Here is a 25,291-nt window from a genome sequence, read left to right as displayed (position 1 = left end):
TCATAATACTCTATTATCTTCGAGTTTTCCCTGAAAGAAAAAGGGTGAGCTGTGTATTCTGGTTTAATTGCTTCCCAATTTTTAGGGCCCCCAGACTCAACGCTCATCATTCCAATGTTGGTGAGGTTTTGCCTAGAGAAAGACTAAAGAGATGAAAATGCAGTAAGAAGCCTAGGGGAGCAAACCCACCACCACAAACTAAGGGGGAGTTAGCAAAACACTAGTTAGAAAATGCTCATCTCCCAACATCTTTCCTTCCTCAAATATTCACTGAGCAGTGGATTTGAATCTACATTATCATTGTGGAAAGTGCTTAAAATTTTAAAATGTCAATATATTCAAAGTAACTCATGTAAATCTAAATAAAAATCAAGTAAAACATATGCAAATGGTAGAATGCGATTATGCATGACACTTGTTTTGCAGCAGCTACATCCCACAACAGTCCTCCCCTCCACCATTCTAGATGCCACTCTCACCTTGCAAACTCTTTTCATAAAAATGTCAATTGATTTTGAAGAGAAAGATAATGTGGTGACCGTAAGGCCAATAAAGTGAGAGGAAGGTGGCAGACATGAATAAATAGGCATTTAAAGACAGGAAATAGCCAATTACAAGAATAAATATGGTCCCATAAACTGAGTGTTAGGCTATCAGGGACAGATTAAATTCTTGCCTCCCTTCTTCATCCTCCCCCACTTCATCCCTTTCTATTCTCTATTGTTCAGCTGTTAAAATTAAACTGTGAATAGGACTATCATGTTCCTGATGGTTTCCAAGTATTTGCTCTAGCAATTTCACAGTCATCTAAGTTTGATACTTGACTTATATTCTGTATATTAAGTAACAAGTAGAGATAGAAGGGAATTGGCAAAGATGGAAGCAGCAGAAGAAAACTGATGGTCAGTGACAGAGATGCCTGTATACCCTGGAGTCCCATGGTTAAGCTGACAAGAACCTAGAACTATCTTTATATCAAGGAAAGATACACTGCTCCCAAAGCTGAAAAGTCATATCAAATTACTATCATTTTAAATAAAAGGCATATATTCATGTACTGTCTCTTTCTTGAATTTCATTCCCAGCTGTCTATGAGACACATCCAACTGGATGTCCTGAGTTTTGTTTTTTGTCTCTAGGTTCTGCTATTGTACCAAATATTCTTGTCTTCAGTTGAGTTCCCATGCATGCCAACATCTTCATGGTCCAAACTGTATTAAATGACTTCTGTCTTATCATGAAGTGGGACTCCTCCAATATGGATACCTCCCTGAAGATTTTTCAGTCACTTCAAACTCATTTCATGACTAATAGTTGGACCATGTTTATTTAACATGAGAGAGAACTGTCCAGGAGAGAGCTTTGACCAGATGAGGAGATTTTAGGCGTCTAGATTTATTTCCAGAGAATAGGTTTGAATCTTGTCTCTGACATTCACTGCAAAGAAGAGCATATCAACTCATTTTCCTTATCTCTGAAATGGTGGGGAGGTCAAAGCAACTTTGAGTTTTTGGACTCTTCCTTCACCTGAACATTCCCTAACTCATGAAGAGCATGGACCTTCTGGGATATCAGGGTCCTAATTATGATGCTCCCTACAATCCAAATTAGGTATCATGAGCAGTAAGCATAAATCGAAACACATATTCTTAGTGCCTTTCAGTCAAATGAATTCCAATTGTTTTAGAATATCATTTGTAAAATTTTCCTAATCCCCTTTCATGTCTTCTTCATCAAGGATTTCTGCAACCCATATATAGTAACATCATAAAACTGCACAAATGTGAGAAATTATGTGTATGGGTTGGTAGTTACTATTCTTCTCTTAGTAGCCTTAGAAAATGAGGTATCATTATATCCCACCCCCACTCCAACCCTTCCAACTATTACACGACCTCAAAATTGTGTCACTTGCAGCATGGCCTCCTTTGTGAATACTTCCTTATGGTCCATATCCTTTTATTTTTCTGCAATGCTATTTTCACTTTTACATGTAGGGAACAGTAATGCTAGGGCCCAGGTGTTGTGCAAAAAGAATAGTTATAAAAACATGAAAATAGTTATAAAAACTTATACAGCTCTTTCCCCATTTTTGCTTTTTTTCAGATTTATCTTTTGTTCTTGGAGTAACTATTTGCTTTTCTCTCTGAGCTTTTTGTAAATTTGCCTCTCCACTGATTTGGGGGATATTTGTTGGGATAATTCTGCTCCTAATTACCCACCATTCTTGTCCATAAAATGATTCCAAAACATTTTTGACTTCTTTAGTTGGTCATTTTGACCACTTCATCACTTTGCCAACTGAATAAGTATGCCATTTGTGCTTTTATCTAAATCACTAATAAAAATGTTAAGTAGCATAGGACCAAGCACAGATATCTGGGGTACTCCATTAGAGAGTTACTAGTTATTACTTAGTATGCAGTTATTCATGCCCTCATCACCTCTTCCCTGAACCATAGCTTTCTTTTATTACTAAAATTCTCCTCAATTATCAATTTATTTTCTCAGTTACTTATTTTCTCCCTCCTGCCTCCAAGCCCCTATTGGAAAAAAGTAGGAAAAGAAAAGCCCTTGTAACAAATAAACCTAGTCAAGCCAAATCAACTCCTATATTGGTTATTGGACAATAGCTTTCTATTTGGTATCTTATCTCAACTCTTTCCCAACTCTAATCCGTTCTCCACTCAATTTCCAATGTGATATTACTAGCATCTAGTTCTGACCATGTGATCTCTTCCTAAATAAACTCCAATGGCTCTGTATACTCAGGATCAAGTATAGTTCTTTGCTCAGCATTTAAAGGTCTTCACAACTGACCTCCGTTTTACTTTTCCTCTTCTTATACTTTGCTCTGATCTATGCACTCTACACTACCATACTTGATTTGTGTTATGCAGGACCTCTGGGCTTGGAATGTTCTCCTCTTTGTTTCTCTGGCTTCCTTCAAGACACAGATCAAATCTGATCTTCTTCATGAAGCCTTTCCTCATCTTCATGAGTTGCCTTCCTCTCTCAGATTACCTTCCTTTTATTCTGTATGTATCTTTTATGTACTTAGCTTTTTATAAGTTGCCTCCCTCATTATCATCTGAGAAGCTTGAAGGCAGGGTTTTATCAATTTTATTATGTGATAAGGTTACAAGCAAACAAATATATACATAACAAGCTATATACAGAATGAATAGGAAATAACTAGCAGAGGGAAGGCACTAGGATTGAGAGGTTAGGGAAGGCTTCTTAAAGAGGGTAGGTTTTTTTTTAAACCCTTGTACTTCGGTGTATTGTCTCATAGGTGGAAGATTGGTAAGGGTGGGCAATGGGGGTCAAGTGACTTGCCCAGGGTCACACAGCTGGGAAGTGGCTGAGGCCGGGTTTGAACCTAGGACCTCCTGTCTCTAGGCCTGACTCTCACTCCACTGAGCTACCCAGCTGCCCCAAAGAGGGTAGGTTTTTAGAGGCGATTTAAAGGAAGCTAATATGCAGGGATGCGGAGGAGAAATATTCTAGGCTTGGGGGGAAGGCAGAAAAAAATGCTCAAACCTGAGAGAACTGTAAGGAGTCCAGTGTCAGTGGATTTAAGAATATGTGACAAGGATAAAATATCAGAAGACTGGAAAGGTAGAAGGAGCTAGGTTAATGAAGAGATTTGAAGTAGGGACTTTTATTTTTGTTCTTGAAAGAGACAGGCAGCCACTGGAGTTTCTTGAGTAAGGGTGTGAAATGGTAAGATTTTAGGAAGATGACTTCAGTGGCTTAATGGAAGATGGATTGGAGTTGGGAGACATTTGAGGCAGACAGACCCACCAGCAGGCTATTCTTTACAATAATCCAGGTATGAGCTGATATGAGTCCGCATCACTGATGGCAGTATCAGAGAAGAGAAAAGGTGTATTTAAGAAATATTACAAAGATAAAACCAATAGCCTTCAGCAACAGACTGGCTACAGGGGTGGTGATAAGAGATGGCGGGGAAGAGAATCGGTCTTAGGTTGTGAACCTAAGGGATTGAGCAGATGGCATTATCTTTGACAGTAATAGGAAAGGTAGATGTCAGGGAGGGAATAGGGAAAAGGCCAATGTGTTCTGTTTTGGACGTGTTGAGTTTAAGATGCCTACCAAATATCCAGTTCAAAATATCTGAGAAGCAGTTGAAGATATAAGACTAGATGGTTAGCAGAGTGATTAGGATAAGATGATTAGATCTGAGAATCATCAGCTTAGTGATGGTAATTAAATCCATTGGAGCTCATGAGATCTCTAAGTGAATTAGTATTGAGGGAAACTCCATCCAAAGAGACTGAGAAAGAATAGTCTAATAGGTATAAGGAGAACCAAGAAAGTATCCTCAAAACCTAGAAGGAAGAGAGTATCAAGGAGAAGAGAATGATCAGCAGTGACAAAGGCTGTAAAGAGGTCAAGGAGAATAAAGGATTGAGATAAAGCCATTGGTTTTGGTAATTAAGAAATAATTGGTAACTAAAGTGAACAGGTTTGGTGGAATTAAGATGTTGGAAGTCAGATTCTAAAGAGTTGAGGAGAAAGTAAGAGTTAAGTGGAAATTTATTGTGATCCCCTTTTCAAAAAGTTTGGCCACAAAGGGCAGAAGACATATAAGATGACATAAAAGTTTCTGTAGAAATTAGGAGAGTAAGTTCATTTGGGTGGTATAGTAGAAAGTCTAGCAAGAGTGAAGGCTCAGCTGAGGTTGTATAACAAGTCCACACTGAAGTTTTCTTTCTTCGCCTTTGCTCAGGACATGTGTAGAAGTAAAAGTGGCAGATGGTGGGAGTAATCCAAGGCTGAGGTTTTGCAGGGCACAACTAGCAATATGATAATGGGCCTGTGGGGACAATAGGAGAGAACAGTGTAAAGCTGAATTGGTTCACTAAGGGTATGAGAGTGGGGGAAGGGGAAGGACTGGTGGGTAAAATGGCAAGCCTGGGAGAGAAACGAGAAGCTGAAGTAATGGAGATCACCATGTGGATAAAGAGTAGGGTTAGGTAAGGGAAGGCATAGGGAGAGATAGAAAGCCAATAGATTGTGGTCAGATAAGGGGATTCTCTAATTCTTAAATATGGAAGTGGCACAGTTTCAGATCTTAGATCAAAAGGATGATCATCTTTGTGTGTATCAGACCTGGGGTGGAAGAATTGGTCAGAGAAAGTGAATAGGTTGAGGAAATGAATGAAGGTACAGCCTGTACTGGAAAAGGTGGCCAGGGGGTATTATGTCATCAGGGAGAAGCCAAGTTTCAGTGATAGTTAAGATGTCAGAAGTACTGGGAGAGGCAAAGATGTGGAATGGAGAGAAGTTTGTTGCCAATGGAACAGGCATTCTAAAGGAATAGGTAATATTTGGCAGGAAATTTAGAGGAAGGATTGAGAAGGATGGAATAGCACATTACATGGTAGAGATGGGAAATGAGGTTTGGATGATGACCTACAGAGGTTTAGAGTTTCTTGGATATGTCAGGTATGACCAAGTGTGAGAATATTTATCACTGATTGGGAGGTGTCACTCCTATGGGCAGCTAGGTGATGCAGTGGATAGGGTGCTGCCATACATGGAGTCATAAAGACTCATCTTCTTGAGTTCAAATCCAGCCTCAAACACTTACTGTGTGACCCTTTGGGCAAGCCACTTAACGCTATTTGCTTCAGTTTCCTCATCTATAAAATGGGCTGGAAAAGGAAATGACAAACTACTCTAGTGCCTTTGTCAAGAAACCCCTAACTGGGATCACAAAGAGTCTGACATGACTGAAGTGAATAAACAACTACAACACTCCTCTCCTTAGGGAAAGCTGAAGGTACAGTTGGAGACAAATGCAGAATGAAATGAAAGAAACTTGGTCTGGTGGTCAGAATGAAGACCCCATTTCACTTCTTTCTCCTTCAGATGATGGAAATTAGGAAAGAAACAGCCTTTCTCTTCTGATTTTTCAAATCTCTTTTGCTTATTCCTTTGTTGATTTTTTAGTTTTTTAAACTTTATGTCCAGATAATTAATCCTTTCTTTTTCTATTCAATTAACATATCTCTTCAGAGATATAATTCTCCTTCTGAGTATTCCTTTACGTGTATTCCATAAATGTTGGCCCATTATGTCACTGTTAAAATTTTCTTTAAAATAGTTATTATTTCTATGATATGTTCTTTAATCCATTCATAATTTTTAAATTGTTTTAAAGGCTTTCAAAATACTGAGTTTTTAGAAATGTTAGCCTTGACTAAGCCTAAACACATGCAAGCACTGAATAGTCTTTTCTTTATGTATTTGTTAATTTTATTTATGTTTTCTTTATATGGTTTTTGCATGTCATATATTCTATTATCCTCTGGTTTACTTTATAGACAAAAATCAAATTCCTTCATTTTGATCAAATTGGTTTTTCATTGAATTTGTATAAAACTTATTCAGAATGTTCCTTTAGGGCTCAAATGCATTTCCTTTATTTTTTGGAACATTATATTCAAATTTATCTCAATTTCTCAGAAATAATTAACATTTAATGATTATTATTTATTTTCTTCAGTTTGTGAAGGTATTTTTTAGTATTTTTAGTTTTTCTCAATCATGAAAATTCCTGATAAGTTAAATTTGATATTTCTCACTGTTGGAATTCTGTAGATTCTACTCAATTCTATTATCCTTTTTGTTTCTATTTCCTTCCTTCCTTCCTTCCTTCCTCTCCCCCCCCCCTCTCTCTCTCCCCCTCTTCCTTTCTTTCTCCTCCTCAAAGTGGCTTCCTGAAGCATGGAAATAAGATTTTTTATTTTATTTTGTTTTTCTGAAGCATCTGAAATATTTAAATTATCTCTTTACATTTCATCTTCAAACTCAGTTTCCTTTTCTTATGGATATCATATTTGTCCAATCTTTTAGTTTTTAAAAATTTTTTGTTCAATTTTTCTCCTAACTCTGAATTTTTGTGTTTTAGATCTATATTTATAAAAAGAGACTCTATTGTTTCAGAGAAAGTCTTTGTCATTGCTTTAAATTTTCTAATCTTGCTTGTTTTTTGTTAAATTTTTTGAGAGTTCTTTATACTCCAATTTCCATTTTTACTTCTTTTAATCATTTCATTGTTTGTCTGGAACACTGAAAAAAAAATTTTTTTTTTTTGCCATTGTACTACCATTTTGAGCTTCTCATTAGGGCTATGGTGGCATTTCCCCTTTTATCAAGTACTTTTCCATTTTGTGGAGTCCATTTTTCACTTCATGGTATTTATTCATTTTTTGTATTGGAGTTTTTTCTTTTTTTTTCATTGTTTACTCATTTTTAACCCTTACCTTTTGTCTTGGTATCAATTCTAAGAGAGAATAAGAGCAAGCGCTAAACAATTGGGATTAAATGGCTAGTGCATGGTCATATGTCTAGGAAGTGTCTGAGGATAAATTTGAACCCAGGTCCTTCCCACCCTGCCTGGCATTCCCTCCACTGTGCTACCTAGTAGCCCCTTTCTGTATGATTTTTTTTCTGTAAAATTTTCTTGTGGTGAATTCTTTTCTATGCCTTCTTTTTTTGCTTGCTGCTATTCTACTTGTCTCATCTCTTGCTACTTAAAAATGATGAAGGGAACTGAATTTAGCTACTCTTTTAATCAGTCATTTTTCTGGGTTCTCCTTTTTTCTAATTAGTTGTTCTTGTTTTGCTTTTCCCCCTTTGTGTTTAATTGATACCTTTATAGCTGTTCTGATGTGTTTTGATTTGCCAAGACAGAGGTGGGTTTATACCATTTCTTTCAAGAGAACTTCATGTTGCACTAAGCTTATGACAGAGGTTCCAGATGGGCAACTCTCTGTTTATACTGGAAACCAATATTATCATTGGCTGCTATGTCTTATCCCTTTGATTGTGAATATGTCTTTTTCTTCATCCTTTTGCCAATTTTCTATGACAATACTTAAAAAAATAAATCATTAATTATTGTAATTGAATTACATATCATTGTCTCATCTTTTTTCCTTCTTCCAGTCATTAATGCTGATCTTTATTTTAAAAAAAGTTGATGGTTAAGAGGCAGCTAAGTGACTCAGTGAACTGAGAGCCAGACCTAGATATGGGAGGTCCTGGGTTAAAATTTGACCTCTGACACTTCCTAGCTGTGTGACCTGGGCAAGTTACTTAACCCCCATTGCCTAGCCCTTAAGTCTTCTGCCTCAGAACCAACACATAGTATTGATTTCAAGATGGTAGGTAAGATTTAAAAAAAAAAAGCTGGTAGTCAAACAGGTGATGACTTCCAAAAATGGCAATTGATCATTTCTAGCTATGTAGTCAGTTTAATTTCTTATGATGCTAGTTGGTATTTTCCATATCTGCAATGTTTGAATCTTTAAATTAAGCAGATTCTCAGGTAATTATAAATAAGATGCCTCTACAAAGTCTGTGAACTTTTTGACTGTTTTTTATTCTGAACCATATTTAGCAACTTTTTTTTGCTGTCCTTCCCAATGCACAACTCAGTATGGTCACTTAATTTGGAAGAGCTTATTAAGATTTTTGAAATAAATAAACAAATAAATAAATAAATAAATAAATATATATACACACGCATATATATATATATATACATATGGAACATAAATTACAAATAGAAATATTAGCTAATACTCATTTATTTAAACTCATTTCTTCCCAAAAGCACTTTTGAAATTTACAATTCTTTTCCTTTTCTTACTGTGCTAATTTTAATAGCTGTTTCTCTGGTAATACAGTTTCTGTCACATAATGGATGTGTATGTGTGTGTGTGTGTGTGTGTGTGTGTGTGTGTGTGTGTGTGTGTGTGTGAAAGAGAATCNGTGTGTGTGTGTGTGTGTGTGTGTGTGTGTGTGTGTGTGTGTGTGTGATATGATCCTTGGAGCTTTAAAAAATAAAGGAGTACAGTTTAGACTGTTTTCTTATTTTGCAGAAAATATTTTTCTTCTCTTTCAGGCTTCCAGTTCTCAAAGTAACTGATAGCAAAAAATCCAATGAGCAATTGGAAACATTTCCCTTTGTACATATATAGTTTTCACTATATTTCTATTAATGTGTCATTATGTTGTGTTGACAACTCTGGCTCCTTGAAAACTATTTTTTGGTAAAGCCCAAGCTCTAGCTAGTCTTACCAAGTCAGAAAAACTTCTTAATCTTTCTGACCTTGTGAGAAGTAAAACTATTGTTACTTAATAACTAATACAAGTAAGTTTGCAAAGCCTAAGACACTAAAATCATGAATCAAATGTTAAAGAGTCTTAAGGGACTTCCAAAGCCAACTAGCCCAACATGTGATAGAACAAAAACTTTGTCTAGATCAGTAGTTCCCAAACTTTTTTGGCCTACTGCCCCCTTTCCAGAAAAAATATTACTTAGAGCCCCTGGAAATTAATTTTTAAAAAATTTTAATAACAATTAATAGGAAATATAAATGGACCTGTAGCCATCACCGCTCCTCTGGATTGCTGCAGCACCCACCAGGGGGCAGTGGCACCCACTTTGGGAATTACTGGTCTAGATGTTATCTGATGAATGTTCATCTGGTCTTTTCCCAAAAACCTTTAGTAAGGGGGTACTGCATCATGCCCCAGGGCAGCTTATTCCATTTTTTGATAAAGTTGATTGCTAAGAGGACAAATTCAAATCTGCTTCTCTACAAATTTTCTGTTTCTTGTTCAGAGACTACTCATAACAAATCCAGTCTCTTTTCACATCACACTTCTCCCTTCACATCTTCATTTTTCCAAGTTAAATGTCCTCAGTGACTTCAATTCATTTTCATAGGCATGAGCTTGAAGATGTGCCCTGGAAGTTGCCCCTCTTTATACTCTCAAAATGGCACACAAAGAGATCACTTGGTGGGGAGATTGTTATACAACTCATTTTGGGGTGGAGGCATGTCCAACTACATTGGCGGATGCAGTAGACACAACAAGGGAAAAAAATGAAATCTTGAACTATTGAAGTAAGTCTATTCACGAATCATGTATTATATTTATAATGTATTTTGCCACAGGAATCATACAACTAGAGCAAACATAGTCAGTTGCTGTCCCCATCAACTTATAAGGCGATTGATTTAAAGAATGCTGTAGGCTACTAATACATTTGCTAAATTTCATGATATGCAGAAGCTTTCAAAACATCACAAGATGCAACAAAATGCTTAATACTGCTATTTCTCCAACTTTTATCAGATGTCCTCATTGTTCAATTGTTTTTGGGGAAATACTTATATTTCAGCATAATTCCACACAATTGTTAAATTCCCCATGCAATGACTACCAAGATAAACTGCTGTACCTGTTCTTTTTTGTTGTTGTTGTTGTTTCTTTTTAAACCTTTTCTCTTAGAACCGATACTGTGTATTGCTTCTAAGGCTTAAAAGTGGTAAGGGCTAGGCAAAGGGTGTTAAGTGACCTGCCCAAAGCCATTTAGGAAATGTCTGAGGCCAAATTTGAACCCAGGACCTCTCATCTCTAGGCCTGGCTCTCAATCTAGTGAGCCACCTAGTTGTAACTTAACTCTTATTGCACAAAATTTGTGAAGGGAAACTAGCCTATCCCATAAGAAATATCATGCCAACAAAACTTATGGAGAGCATCTCCTGAAGACATATGTAAAATAAAACAAACAAAAAAACTAAGAAAAGGAAAAAGGGAATTGAAACCCTCAATAGATGTGGTTTAGTTTCAGCTCATCCTGAAGAATGGCAAGAAAAGTCAGTGGCAGGGCTCCATTATTCATTTAAATATTATTCGATTTCTTTTAATGAAATATTTTATTTAGCTCTTGGTAAGAAAAGAAATGGGAGGAATATAAATATTTTATAATAAAAATAAAAAACTCCCTCCAGTTTAAGATTTCCCGACTAGTATATGCCATTGTGTCTTTAGATTAATAATGCAGAGGTGTCTCTCTCATTCCACTCTTATTTATGTCGAATGTAAAAAAAAATCTTTGTAGTGTAGGTGCAGCAAATAAAAAATGTCTACAATCAGAATCCAGCAAGTGTCAAATCCTCAAATTAATTCGGTCACTTCAAAAGTACTTACCTTTGGTTTTAAAATGTTAATTAAGTCAAAGAAATGTTTTTAAGAACTTCATTCGCCAGAGCACTCATATATAGGCATACATATATTCAAATACATATGCATGTATTAAAGGACATTGTTCCTTACCCATAACTTGCCAATTTGGAATACATTTTCCTTATAACTCTGATAAACCATATATCATTAATGAAAATATAGCTGAAAGGAAACTCTTTAAGTTTCTATTTATGGTCCTTGATTATCATGGGCAGTGCCAACTCATGGCCACAGATAACAATGAGACAGATAGCATTTAGGGTAATCCAGCAGCCTAAAATATATGCTTCCAAATCAATGACATTTTAAAGATAAACAAGAATTCTTTACACTAATAAATAATGCTATAAATCTCACTGTACTGGACCGCAAACAACTCGCGCTGAATAAAATGGCATGACATGGGATTTACTTATCCTGTATGTTCATAAAAACAACTTGTTCTGTGACAGCCCTCATTCTTGGCAATTTACTGCAGCTGTCTGCAGCCAATTTGTTCACATTATGGCTATGCATAAAGGTGTAACAATGATGGGGATTTATTAGCTGATTATCATAAAGGTGGCAGTCAGTCTCTCCTTCCAAAATACAGGTGAAAAGAAAGTTAAATAATTATATGGGGATTAAAATCATTTCACTCTCCCTTGGAGTTTGTAACTTAGTAATAGTCATTTAGTAATAGTTAATCTCTCCCAGACACTTCCAAGCTGGGTGACTTTGGGCAAGTCACTTAACCCCAATTTGCCTAGCTCTTTCTGCTCTTCTGCCTTAGAACTGATACTTAGTATGGATGCTAAAACAGATGGTAAGCATTAAAAAAATTACCTTAGTTAATTGTTGTTTAAGTTTCCTATATAGTATACATTACTTGTATCAACTTGCAGGTATGCCAATGGTTAGTGATTTTGATTAGAGGTGTGCAAAGTACTTATTGGATACTCTGAGGAGTCATTCACATTGGCTTCTATTCTCTTTGCCTTAAATAAATTCTTATTAGAGATAATGTGCATGATAGTATTTTGGTGAGGGCAAAGGATACTTGTTCAAAAGGTTCATAGGTATGCTTTTAGACAGGTGAGAAATTTGGAAATGTCAATTACCCATTTCTGGAAACTATTTTAAAAAATTTTAATGTTTTAAAATTTTTTACCTTTTGTCTCAGAATCAATATTATGTATTGGAACCAAGGCAGAAGAGAGATAGAGACTTGGTAAGAGGGGTTAAGTCTTCCCTAGGGTAACACAACTAGGATGTGTCTTGAGTCCAGATTTAAACATAGAACCTCCTGCCTTTAGGTCTGCCTCTCAATTCACTGAGCCACCCAGCTGCCTTCTCTGAGAACCATATTTAAATTCTTTCACATTTTCACACATACACCAAAAAAAACCTTCTTACTACTTTCCATGTCCTAGAAACACTGGAATGGGGTGGGGCTTGATTTATGCACATGATAGGGACTAATAAATACTTATAAATTGTTTTGCTGGTGGCTCTAATTTTCTGTCTAAACATTTTTTTTTTGCTCCATTTAAAAAAAATTCTTACAGCAGGGCAGGAAAAGGTCACATTCATTTGGACTGAATCAAATTCTAGGCTATATATATATATATATATATATATATATATATATATATATATACATATATATATAAACAGAATTAGTTTTTACTTTCAAGCTCTCACAATTGCTGAGTTGTTTAGTTTTCCCTTTCATAAGTGTGATCTTATTCATGGATTATTGTTTCCTACTGGTATCATTCTACTTTTAAAGCACTTATAATACTCTTTATATTTTTTTTAGCTAAGAGAATTAATAATTTCTATGCCCAATGAACAAAGATGGGAATGTAGCGAGAGGAAAAATGTTGCAAAGTCTCTTTCATTAGGTCAGTTGAGTTAGAAGATGTCAATCTCCTTTGCTTTGGGCAGGTATTTTTTTTTTTTTGCATTTGTAGGTGTTATTGATGTTTTCATGTGCCTCATGTCACCCTTGTTACATCATTACAGTTTATAGCATAATGAAAGCATGCCATTTTCTGGTTTTTTTTTTCTAAACATTCTTAAAGTGTTTTTTTCTTCCACATCTATATACTGGACATTTCTCTTTAGGGGTATAGATTTATAGATGAAATGAATAGTAGATGTTTTTTAATCTAAATATAGAATAGAGAATTGAGACCCGGGGTGTTGTCCAAGGTCACATAGGAAACAAATGATAGCACGTGTCTCTAAATTCAGTTCCTATCACTCTAAATCCCATGCTCCTTCCAATGGATCTCACTGCTTTGCCCAATGCTTTATTCTAAGTCTTTGTGGATCCTGGGAATAGAGATTATGTTTTGAGTTTCCTATTCCAACCTCTTTGTCATTCATTCCTGCATTCAATCAACAAGCATTTATTAAAAGGCTACCATATACTAGTAACATAGGTAAGAGCAATATAGATGAGAAGGAAAATATTCCCTGACTTCAAGGAGCATATAGTCTTCTGGGAAGATACAACATGTTCACAGATAAGTAAATACATTATGCATACATAATGAATAGAAAGTGATTTCAGGGGCAAATGTCACTCACTAATAAAGAGAAATAGGAAAGGCTTCTAGAGGAGGTGAGCATTTGATTTGGACCTTGAAAAGAATAGGATCTCCAAAGACAGATATGGGGAGAGAGGATTCTGAGTATTCAGGGCCAACTGTGAAAAGTCATAGACTTGGGAGATAAAATATACTATATGGGGGACAGCTAGTTGGTTAGTTTGGTTGGAGTGCAGCTACATAATGTGTAATCAGCCTGGAAAGATATGTTGTAAACAGATTGGAGAGGGTTATAAATGCCGAACAAAGTTTCTGCTTTCTCCTAGAAGCAACAACGAGCTAAGTAAGCTTCTTGAACAAAAATGTGACATGGTTAGACCTGTGTTTTAGTAATATCAATTTGGCAAGAGTATAGAGGATTTATTAGAGAGGGGGAGAGAATGTTGCAGGAAAACTACGGCAGCAGTCCATGTGAGAGGTGATTAGAATCCAACAGAGGTTGGTGGTTTTATGAGGGGAGAAATGAGAACAGATGTAAGTGATGTTGAGAAGATAGAATGGGTAACTTGGAGACTGACTGAATATGAGGGGCAGGGAATGAGAATGAAAAGTTGATTTAATAATTAAGTGTAAAATATTACTTAGATTTTAAAAATCACCTTCATTATTGCAGGCAAACAGAGGTGAAGTTTGATAGCAGCTAACCTTAAAAAGAACTTTCCACTAGCTTGCTGGTAGAGATTAACATGCAGGATGAGACCCCTTATTATCTCTCAGAGGCACAGCATTTTCTGAGGTGAGTTAAAACATTCCACCCAAGTGCTTAATGAAAGCAAATTGGAGAACAACTGGGTATTTTAGAATTAAAGGATCAAAGAAATCTCAAAGTTGGAAAGAACCTCAGATATCATTTTAGCCTAATCCCTCCCTGAAACATAAATCCCCTCTACAACATCTCTGGCAAGGGATTTATGTAGTCACTACTTAAAAACCTCCAATGCCAGGTCACTTATTTCTTTCCCAAGGTAGTCCATTCTTTTTATACTTAAAACAGAAATTTATTTATTTTAATATTCTTTAAAAAAATTCTGACTTCTAAATTCTTTTCCTCCCTCTAGGCCTTCCACCAGCCATTGAGAAGCCAAGCAATATATCAATTATACATGTAAAATAATGTAAAGCACATTTCCATATTAGCCACATTGCATAAAAGCAAGAAAAATAAAGTGAAAAAAATTATATATCAATCCATGTTCAGAATTTTTCAGTTCTTTCTCTTTAGGTAGATAGCAGTTTTCATCATGAGTCCTTTATAATTGTCTTGGATCATTGTATTGTTCAGAGTAGCAAAGTCTTTCACAGTTGATCATCTTTACAATATTGATGTTACTGTGTACAAGGACCTTCTGGTTCCATTCACTTCATTTGACACTGTTTCAAATCATATGTCTTTCCATGTTTTCCCCCTCCCCATTTCTTATAGCAAAATAACATTCCATCAAGTTTATACACCACAACTTGTTCAGTCATTCCCCAGATGATGGGCATCCCTTCAATTTCCAATTCATTACTATCACAAAAAGAGCTGCTATAAATATATCTGTACATATAGATACTTTTCCTTTTTCTTTGATCTTTTTGGGATATAGACCAAATAGCAGTATTGCTGAATCAAAGAGTATGCATTTTTATGGCCCTCAGGTATAGTTCCAAATGCTTTGTTAGAATAGTTGGATTAGCTCACAGCTCTACCAAGAAGGTACTGTTATATCTATTTTCTACCCCCCCTCCCCAGCATTTGTCATTTCCCTTTTCTGTTATGTTAGCTAATGTGATAGATGAGAGATGGTACCTCAGAGTTGTTTAAATTTATATTCATCTAATCAATGATGATTTGGAACATTTGTTCTTATGTCTATATCTATGTTAGCAGTGTTTTCTTCCTCTGAAAACTGTTTATATTATCTTACCATTTGTGATTTGTGAAATAGCTCTTATTTTTACAAATTTAACTCAGTTCCCTTGATATTTAAGAAATGACCCGGTTAACAGAGAAATTGGCTGTAAACATTTTTAATATTACTTCATTGTTTATGGCACCTTTCAGCAAAATGTATTTTCCCTGATTATCTCTTTTACTTAGGGCTATTTTTGCTTCTGCTTTGTCTGAGAACAGGATTGCCTCCTCTGCCTTTTTAATATCAGATGAAGCATAACAGATTCTGCTCCAGTTCCTCATTTTAACTCTGTTAAAATGTGTGTGTATGTGTGTCTATTTCAAATGTGTCTCTTGTAAACAACGCATTGTTGCATTTTGATTTCTAATGTATTCTGTTATCCACTACTGTTTTAAGGGTAAGTTCCTCTTATTCACATCCACAGTTATGATTACTATGTCTTTCCCTCAATCCTATGTTCTTCTGTTTATCTTTCTCTCATTCTTTTTACCGTGCCCCTCTGCTTCTGACCACTGAGCATCTCTCAAGCTACCCTTCCTTTTATTACCTCCTCCTTTCTTTTATTTCCTTCTACTTTCCTGTTGGGTCAGATAGATTTCTATACCGAACTGGGTATGTATTTAAACACATATTCACACTTATGCATATACATACAAATATATATTCCAGTGCCTACATATATGTGTTTAAGTATGATATGTATTCTTCCCTATGAACCAATTCTGATGAGAGTGAGGTTCAAGCATTGCCCACCACCCTTCATTTTCCCCTCCACTGCAAAAGCTGTTCCTTGCATAATTCTTTTATGAGATGATTCCACCCCTCCCATCATTCCCCCTTCTCCTAGTGTATCCCCTTTTCTTAGTACTTTGCTTTTTTTAGTTCATTCCAATATAATAAACTTTTAGTCATGTCTTCTATCTATGTAGCCTCCTTCTAACTTCCCTAATAATAAAGTTCTTAGTATTATCTTTCTATATAGGAATATAAATAGTTTAACTTTGAGCCCCTTTATGATTTCTCTTTCATGTCTATCTTTTTTATGCTTCTCTTAAATCTAATATTTGAATGGCAAATTTTTAAGTCAACTGTAGCCTTTTCATCAAGAATTCTTAAAAGTCCTCTATTCTATTAAATATCCATTTTCCTCCTACAGATTTATACTCAGTTTTATGGAGTAGATTAATTTTTGACTGTGCTTTCTGGAATATCACATTCCAAGCGCTCTTTTCCTTTAATGTGGAGGCTGCTAAATTGTGTGTGATTCTGATTATGGCTCCAATATATTTGAATGATTTGTTTTTGATTGCTTGCTGTGTTTTCTCCTTGGTCTGGAGGTTTTGCAATTTGACTCTAATATTCCTATTAGTTTTCATTTTGGGATCTCATTTGGGTGGTGAATTCTTTTAATTAACATTTTACTCTCTATGTCTAAGATTTTGGGGCAGGTTTCATTTATACATCTTGAAATAAGCTGTCTTAGAGTTTAGTGGTTTTTTTTTTTTTGGTTACCATGGATTTTAGGTAACCCAATAATTCTTTTAAAAAAATGAACAGGGGGCAGCTGGGTAGCTCAGTGGATTGAGAACCAGGCCTACAGAAGGGATGTCCTAGGTTCAAATATGTCCTCAGGCACTTCCCAGTTGTGTGACCCTGGGCAAGTCATTTGACCCCCATTGCCTGCACTTACCACTCTTCTGCCTTGGAGCCAATATACAATATTAACTCCAAGACAGAAGGTAAGGTGTTTTTTTTTTTTAATTAACACCTTTACCTTTTATCTTAGAATCAATATATGTATTGGTTTCAAGGAAGATGAGTGATAAAGGCTTGGTAATTGAAGTTAAGTGTTTTTCCCAGCGTCACATAGCTAAGAAGTGTCTAAAGCCATATATGAACCCAGGACTTCCCATCTCCAGGTTTGGCTCTCCATTCCCTGAGCCACCTCACTACCCCAGTCCAGTAATTCTTAAATTATCTCTCTTTGATCTATTCTCCAAGGCAGCTGTTTTTTTGGTGAGGTATTTCACATTTTATTCTTTTTAATAAATCCTTTTGACTTTAATTGTTTTTCAATGTCTCATGGAATCAGTAGTTTCCACTTGCCCATGCGCTTTTGTATATTTTCTCCCATTTGGCCACTTTTGCTTTTTCAAGAATTCATTTCTTCAGGGTAGTTTGTGCTTCTTTTCCATTTGGCCAATTCTTTTTCAAGAAGCTCTTTTATTCAGTGAATTTAGTGCCTCTTTTATCATTTGGTCAATTCTGTTTTTAAGGTAATAGTTTCTTCAGTATTTTTTTTTGGTTCCTCTTACCAAGATATTAAGTTCTTGAATCATTCTCATTTCTTTTCCTAAAGTTTAATCTACTACTCTTAGGCCTTTCTTTAATCCTTACAGAAATTCATGTTGGGCTTAGGAACAATTTGAATTTTTCTTTGAGGTTGGGTTATAGCTATTTTCACAATATTGTTGTCTTGTGGATTTGTGTCTTGATCTTCACTGCCACCATCATAGATTTTTATGGCCAGGTTCTTTTTGCTCATTTTCCTACCTTATTTCTGGGCATCAAACTTTACATTAAAGTTGAGCCCTGCTTACCTAGAGTTGGGGAGGCACTGTCCCAAGCTCTGGGCTTTTTTGTACTATTTCATATGTAGTTCTAGGGGTGGGTGTGGGTTTCAAGTTTTCAGTGCTTCAAAGGTGAGAGGTGTGATCACTGATCTTCTGGTCTATGCCATTTCTTTAACCAGGAAAGGCTCCTGCTTCCCTCTAGCCACAATTACTAGTACTTCTCTCAGCCCTGTAACTGTGACCCAGAACTCTGTATAGGCAACAGAATTGCCAAACAGTACTCACTTCTATGCTGAGTAATAGCTCAGAGTCTACTGTAATTGCTTTCTGACTAGCTGTTTGACTCCTTTACTGTCTCTGGACTAAGAGCTCTTGAAACTACTGTTGCCACTATTGTAGACACCTCCATAGTCCATCACCCATGGTGCTGCTGACTGCACTTTGCCTGATCTTCATCCTGGAAACAGAGACCTCTCCTGATAACCTCCTAAGTTGTCTTGGGATAGAAGATTGTCTCCGCCTGATCTTTTGTTGATGCTGCTCATTTTAAAGTTGTTTGGAAAGGAATGTTTGGAGAATTTGGTTGGGTTGCTACCTCTGTTCCACCATCCTAGCTCCTTGAGTCCCCAGCTCATTCTTTTTTTTTTTTCCAAATAGTTCTAGAATTGGACATTTCTTGATATTGTGATAAATCATTTTCTCTGATGTTTCTACTAATATCCTATAAGCTCAAAGAGAGCAAGATTCCAGAGGAAATGAACTCCTCTCTGGCGTTCTCTTAAACCTGATGACTGCTCTATTCACATTTTAAATGAGAGTATTGCTACTTGTATTTCTTATATCAAAGAGTTTAAAAATTGCTTTGCAAACCCAAAATGTTATATCAACATGTTATTATTATAATTACCAGTAAGCCCAGGTTTCAATTCCATGGTGCCCCCTTTAGGGTTTAAGGTGTACTCATGGTACTAATTTTTTGAGGATTCTCAACACACTAGATCCACTGTAAGCAGAAAACCTTAGGGATATCTTTCTTCTATTTTTTTCTCATAAAGTAAAAAACAAATTCTTAAGATATTTAAAAGGGAGTATAACAGGAAGTAAAATAACTAAAGGTCATAGTGAATAGGATTTTGGACTTAGACTTAAGAAACCTCAATTTGAATTCGGCCTCTCACACTAACTAGCTATTTGAACCTGGGAGCCACTTCACCACTGTCATTCTCATCTGAAAAATGGGAATAATAATACTTTTTATCTCCTGTCGTTGTTATGTGGATCAAATAAGATAATTTATGTGAAGTTCTTTACACATATTAAAGAGGTATATAGATGCTAGCTATCACTATAACTATCATCATTATCATCATCATCATCATTACACTAAAGGTAATACAATTTTAGGGTGGGTATAATAATTGATGGAAAGGATAATAGTTTTCAGTTTTATGTAAAAGTCCTTAGAATATTTATTTGCTTATCTTTTTTTCTTCTTGCCTTTCCTCTCCTTAGTTTGGTTCTTAATATTTACTTCATTCTATTTGCAATTAGATGTTATTCATTCATGGTTCTCTAAATATGCTTTTCAAATTCTCAATATGGTGTCTACCCTGAGACTTTTCTTATACATATCCAACAAGGGGGTGTGCTAGAGCCAGTTCAAACTGGGGCCAATTGTTAAAATTTCAAAGCAAGCATTTATACCTTGGAAAGAGACAAATATCATAAGTCTGGGCATGATTTATTGTTTTATTGACTGCCTAGTCTTAAGAAAGTGATGGAGAAAATATTAACAGTGCAGATTAATCTTAAAAGTGTGTCATGTGTACATTTCCTGTCCTCCCCAGCCCCTCCAAAGAGTCAGATGTTGAACATTTACCAGCACATCCCTTTTCCCATCACAGCATTCTCAGAATCATTTATTCCCTGACCATGGTGGGAAAAAGCCTATTCTACACCCTTCTCCTTCCCCAAGAAGTTGGAATTCTTTGGCCCTATTGGGGCAACTCGGTTTCTCAGAGAAACTTGATTCAATGCTTTATGAAGTCACCTCTTTTCATGGCTTTGGCCTCTGTACCCATATGCTCCTTATAGAAGGCTTCTCCCAAAATAACTTGTTCTTTAAATATGAAGCTGGACAGCAGTGCAGCTTAACCTGTACATTGGAAAATTATTTTGACAGCTCTGTGGAGGATGAATTGGAGAGGGGAGAAACTAGAAACAGTGAGATTATGGAGTGAATAAAACAGAAGATAAAAAGTATTAAGGACCTCAAACTGGTGGGTTTCTTAATTTCTCTGAGTCTCAGTTTCCTTGTCTGTAAAATTAAGGGGGTTGAAATAAATGATCTCTGAGGTCCTTTCCATGTAATCAGCTAAATTAAGATTTATATATTTATGTCATATGAATCCTAGCCTTTAACTTGAACCATTGCATTATTAGATTAATACTTTTTTACTTAATTTTTTACTTCTTTTTACTTAATTACTACTCTTCATATAATAAAGCAGAGTGGCTCTTTAAGGTTTCATGAATATCTAAAGAGATTCTAAAGTTCCATCCTTTGTTGTACCTTGAAAAAACAGTGTTTTTATGGTCATTACCGAAGGGTTTATGAAAATGGTTTACTTTCTATGAATAGACACAACTGTATATTTAAAAAATTCAAAAGATTCCCTTATCCCTATTTCCAGTGCTTCCAAACAAGAGAGTTCTGCTATGTGAAAGAAACCATTTGTCTCTGCATCCTTTTACATAGAATTCTCCAGGTAGGAGAGTTTCTATCCATCAACTGGTCAAAACTGCCATCTACTGGTCAATACTGAGATCTGCCTTTCAGTCCTTTGCAATGAAAAATAAATAGAGAGAGCTTGTGTCCTCTGGTGAAGTCCTACATTTCCTTCATAATGATAAGAGTTGGTTATGAGAATTAAATTTAAAACAAAACCCATCTTTTATAATCTACGTCCCTCCAGAGTGAAATAAAAAGACTGACTAGCACAAACCTGCCAATAAAATCATCCCTCTTCCCAGCATCTTTGTCCCATGCAGTAATATCAATAATTCCTCCTCGCTCTTCATAGAGATGAAAGTCAAACTGTTCTCTCCACTGAGGATTCAATGTTTTTGGCATAATCTGGAAAAAGGAACAAGAAAGTAATTATTGCTTTATAATTGAAGCTCCTCTTGCCTGTGATGCAAAATGAAAATTTAGGTACTACTAGGAAATCATATGAACTTGTTAAGAGCTTCATTAAAAAACAAACAAATACCCCCCCCCCCAGAAACCATGAATAATGGGGCACATTTACCAAGTTTACTACTACAACCAAAAAAGGAGAGTCTGAATGATGGCCTGTTCTGAAAAATAAACCATGTTTCTCTTGTGGGAATAATCTCACCTTTGGCCATTCTAAGTGAAAGGTGGGAGACAAAGCTAGATCATAATTTTAGATTCAGACTGAAATATTTCTAACTTAGGAAGGAAAAGAGGCTGAAAACCTCATTTACACAATATGAATGATTCTCTATAATAATAGTCACTTAGAGGAGTTATCATGTTATGAAGAGGGAAGTTAGATTTCCCAGAAATTTTTTGTTGATGTCACCTGGCTATTCTGACTCTGACTGTTTGGTGAAACGGACTAAACAATACAGAAACTAGACAGCTGCTATAGTGACTTTATTTTAAGCTTTGGCAGGGGCTTGTGTGGGTACTAAGTTCCTTCTATTAGAAAAATGACCATTTTTTCTAAGTCGCTACTAAAGTTCCAAAGAAATAGTTTTCTGCTAATTTTTAGGTTTGTTGTAATTATAAAACAACCCCATTTTAACACAATTTAAATGAAATCAAACCAGCAAATAGCTATTAAATGTATTCAAATCATTTGTTAATAATAATGATTATTATTATTATTATTAAAATTTTTTCCTTTCCATCTTAGAGAATCAATTTTGTGTATTGGTTCCAAGGTAGAAAAGTGATAAGGGCTAGGCAAAGGAGACAAAGTGCCTCACCCAGGATTACACAGAGAGGAAGTATCTGAGGCTAGATTTGAACTCAGGACCTCCCATTTCTGGGCCCCGTTCTCAATCCACTTAGCCACCTAGATGCCTCCTAAAATTAATAATTATTGTAGACTAAAGAAAGGAATTTAGTAGAAGTAGCATATATAGGATTTGAACCTAGGACCTTTTGTCTCTAGGCCTGGCTCTCAATCCACTGAGCTAGCCCAGCTGCCCCTACTTTAGGTTGCAGTTTCTTTAGCAGATGTAGTTTTTTTTTTTTTTACAGGGTGGGGTTGCTAGCCCCACGCCCAACCCTCCTCCTTTTTCATCTGGGCTAGGGACCCTCATTGGCCCAGGAGTGGTAAGGGTGGGCAATAGGGGTCAAGTGACTTGCCCAAGGTCATACAGCTGGAAGTGTCCGAGGCCGGACTTGAACCTAGGACCTCCAGTCTCTAGGCCTGGCTCTCAATCCACTGAGCCACCCAGCTGCCCCATATAAGGGAGAACATACAAGAGATTTATTTTTATAGGTGTCAAAAGCACTTTATTATAAGGTGGTCTCACCACAGAAATCTATATATAAAAGTTCATGAAAAGTATTAAAATTAGGCTATTGTGGAGTGATAGAATATTGACAGTTAATATCAAGTTAGTCAGTTTAACAAGAATTTAAGTGTTTATTATGTGCTAGGAATTGTGCTAAGTTCTGTGAATACAAAGAAAGGAAAAAAATATGGTCCCTAAAGGAACTCACATTCTAGTGAGGGAGGCACACTTGCAAACAATTGTATACACAGAAGAATTATTCAACATTAGTGGCAGCTATCTTAGAGAGAAGGCATTGGCAGAGGTTTGGGGGAATGGAAGGGGTCAGGGAAAGCCCCCTTGTCCAAAGAGATATTTAAGCTGATTTATAGTGGAGGAGTAGGTCATATAGACTGAGGAACTGGGAAGTGTTATATAACATATAACAATGTATATGTTGAAATTCCCTAAAATAAGTGAAGGGCTTGAAGTGATGAGAAAGACAATTATTTTTAGAACAAAGCAATACATTTTGCATTGTGCTCTATTATCCTAAACTTTTTTTGAGATACTGAATTTCATCTAGAAAATTCAGAAATCTAGGTAATAGTTACTAAACTTCTAGAAAATATTGTTAGTTCCTATCAAGTAAACAAATATTTACAACCAGATACTTTCCATTTCTATATTCTATCAGGTTTAAATATTTTTTGTTACTCATTTTGGGGCATGAAATGTGAAAGGTATGTTAAGCTAAGAAAGATTTAAAACAAAAGAACAAGCCTTTTACAAAGAGCTGGCAATCTAGAAAACTAGTTCTTAAATCATTTAAAAAACCATCATTCTCATAGTGCCCATTTCCACAGTGTTTAACTTTTTGTTTGCCATCCATTTTTGAAGGGGATCAGAGATATGGGGTGATGACTTAACTTTTGAGTGAATTGTATTTAAGTGAGGTAGAATTGCATAAACTTCTCATTTCTCTCTTCCAGAGTTATCACAAGTCCAGTGCAAGACAAAAGCCAGGACAACTGACAAAGGGCCAAGATGCAGTGGATGACTTTGAAGTTTCTGATGTCTAAGCAAACTCTAAGAGCTCCACAGTAGCTGCTTCAGCTGCCTTATGGGCTTTTAGAACTAAGTGTTTTCATCTACTCATTCGGGGGCTGTGGGGCATTCAGAGAAGATTAGCATTACTGGTGTCTGGGGTTGCTGAGCACTTTTCAGGGGTGCTCATCCAGCTCTGGAATCCATCTTTCGTTTAACTCTCACTTGTGGCTCCAAGAAGTATACATAGTAGCCATACCTTGCAAAAATTGTCTTGCCATACAATGGGCTAAACTGGGTTAAAGGTAACAAAATTTTTTAAAAACATTTTTAAAATGGTTAAAAAATCCTAAAAAAATTAAAAAATGAAACCTTTGATGAGTTAGGGAGATGTGTACCCTAAGCAATCAACTTGTATTTATTGAATAAACGAATGTTACATTTTTCAGGAAGAAGAGGTAGTGTGGGAAGAAAGCTACATTTGGAGACAAAAAGACCAGTTTTTAATCCTGGTTCTGAGACTTACTATGCAGTAATAGACATTTTTTTCTCCTTTCTGGGCCTCAGTTGCTTATCTACAAAAAGGGAGGATTCTACTAAATGATCTCTGAGGTCTATTATAGATTTAAGTCTATGATCCTATGATTTCTAGTTTTTAGTAAACATTCTTAGAAACAAGACCCTTGCCTGGAAGAACCAACAAAGAACCAAACGAAAGGCACTAGGCCATCTTCCCCCTTAATATTAGAACAGAAATCTTCAGGAATAGTTTGAAAAAAGGCAAACAGTATGTTGTTTTACAAAATGAATTACAACTTAAATGTTTTTACAAAATGAATTCCAATTTAAAAGCTTTTAACTGATGCTTAATTAGCAGAATAATTAGAGGGGGAAAAAACGAAAGAGATGTATTCAGTGCTAGTTTTCATATTTCAGGCCCAAATATTAGAAATGTAATAAATGTTTTAAACCTTATATAACAGTAGTTTCAAAGTAAGCAACTTCTTCACTCAGAAAACCACAAATTAACATAATCTGTGTTGTACTGTATTTTTAATTCTTTAAAAAATATTTCCCAATTATACTGTAATGTGGCTCAGACCCTATCTAGGGTCTTGGTGGGCCTTGGGTATAATGCTTTTGTTAAAGAGTACCAAAATGAAAAATTATCTGGAAAGGTAAAAGATAAAAAGAAATTAGTATTACTGGAATATATTTTTGTAATTCTTACTTCTTCCAGTACATCACTGAGCATTGGCTGGGAGACAAATTCGGAGAACTGAATGTGTGGCGCAATTATTCAGATGCCCCTAAGTAAATTAAATGAAGGCAAGTTTATAGTCATTGAATTCAGCCCATATTAGAAAAAATAAATATGTGGATGAATAAGAATTTTTAATATAAAAATGAGACATAAGTTTCCTTTCTATAAACAATGAGGGAATATTTTTTTAGCTCTATCACTGCTGAGGACAGTGAAAATTACATGAGACATACAGTTTGAAGACATGGATTTGAATCTTGGTTTTACCACTTTATCTCTTGTTTTGGGATTTTTTGTTAT

General features: G+C 35.7%; 1 protein-coding gene across 4 annotated transcripts in view; it reads right to left on the bottom strand.

Moving 5' to 3' along the window:
* The window catches only part of MCTP1 (multiple C2 and transmembrane domain containing 1), a 721,791-nt gene that overhangs the window by 242,116 nt on the left and 454,384 nt on the right, over positions 1-25,291 (bottom strand). For all 4 annotated transcript variants that reach the window (XM_044662743.1, XM_044662754.1, XM_044662765.1 and 1 more), the window contains one exon: positions 21,153-21,283. In XM_044662743.1, the coding sequence (XP_044518678.1) occupies positions 21,153-21,283 (131 nt within the window). The remainder of the gene's footprint in view (positions 1-21,152; positions 21,284-25,291) is intronic.

This window comes from Gracilinanus agilis, chromosome 1, assembly GCF_016433145.1.
Source record: "Gracilinanus agilis isolate LMUSP501 chromosome 1, AgileGrace, whole genome shotgun sequence".
In the NCBI taxonomy this organism is placed as follows: Eukaryota; Metazoa; Chordata; class Mammalia; order Didelphimorphia; family Didelphidae; genus Gracilinanus; species Gracilinanus agilis.
This window is presented reverse-complemented; position numbering and strand designations above follow the sequence as displayed.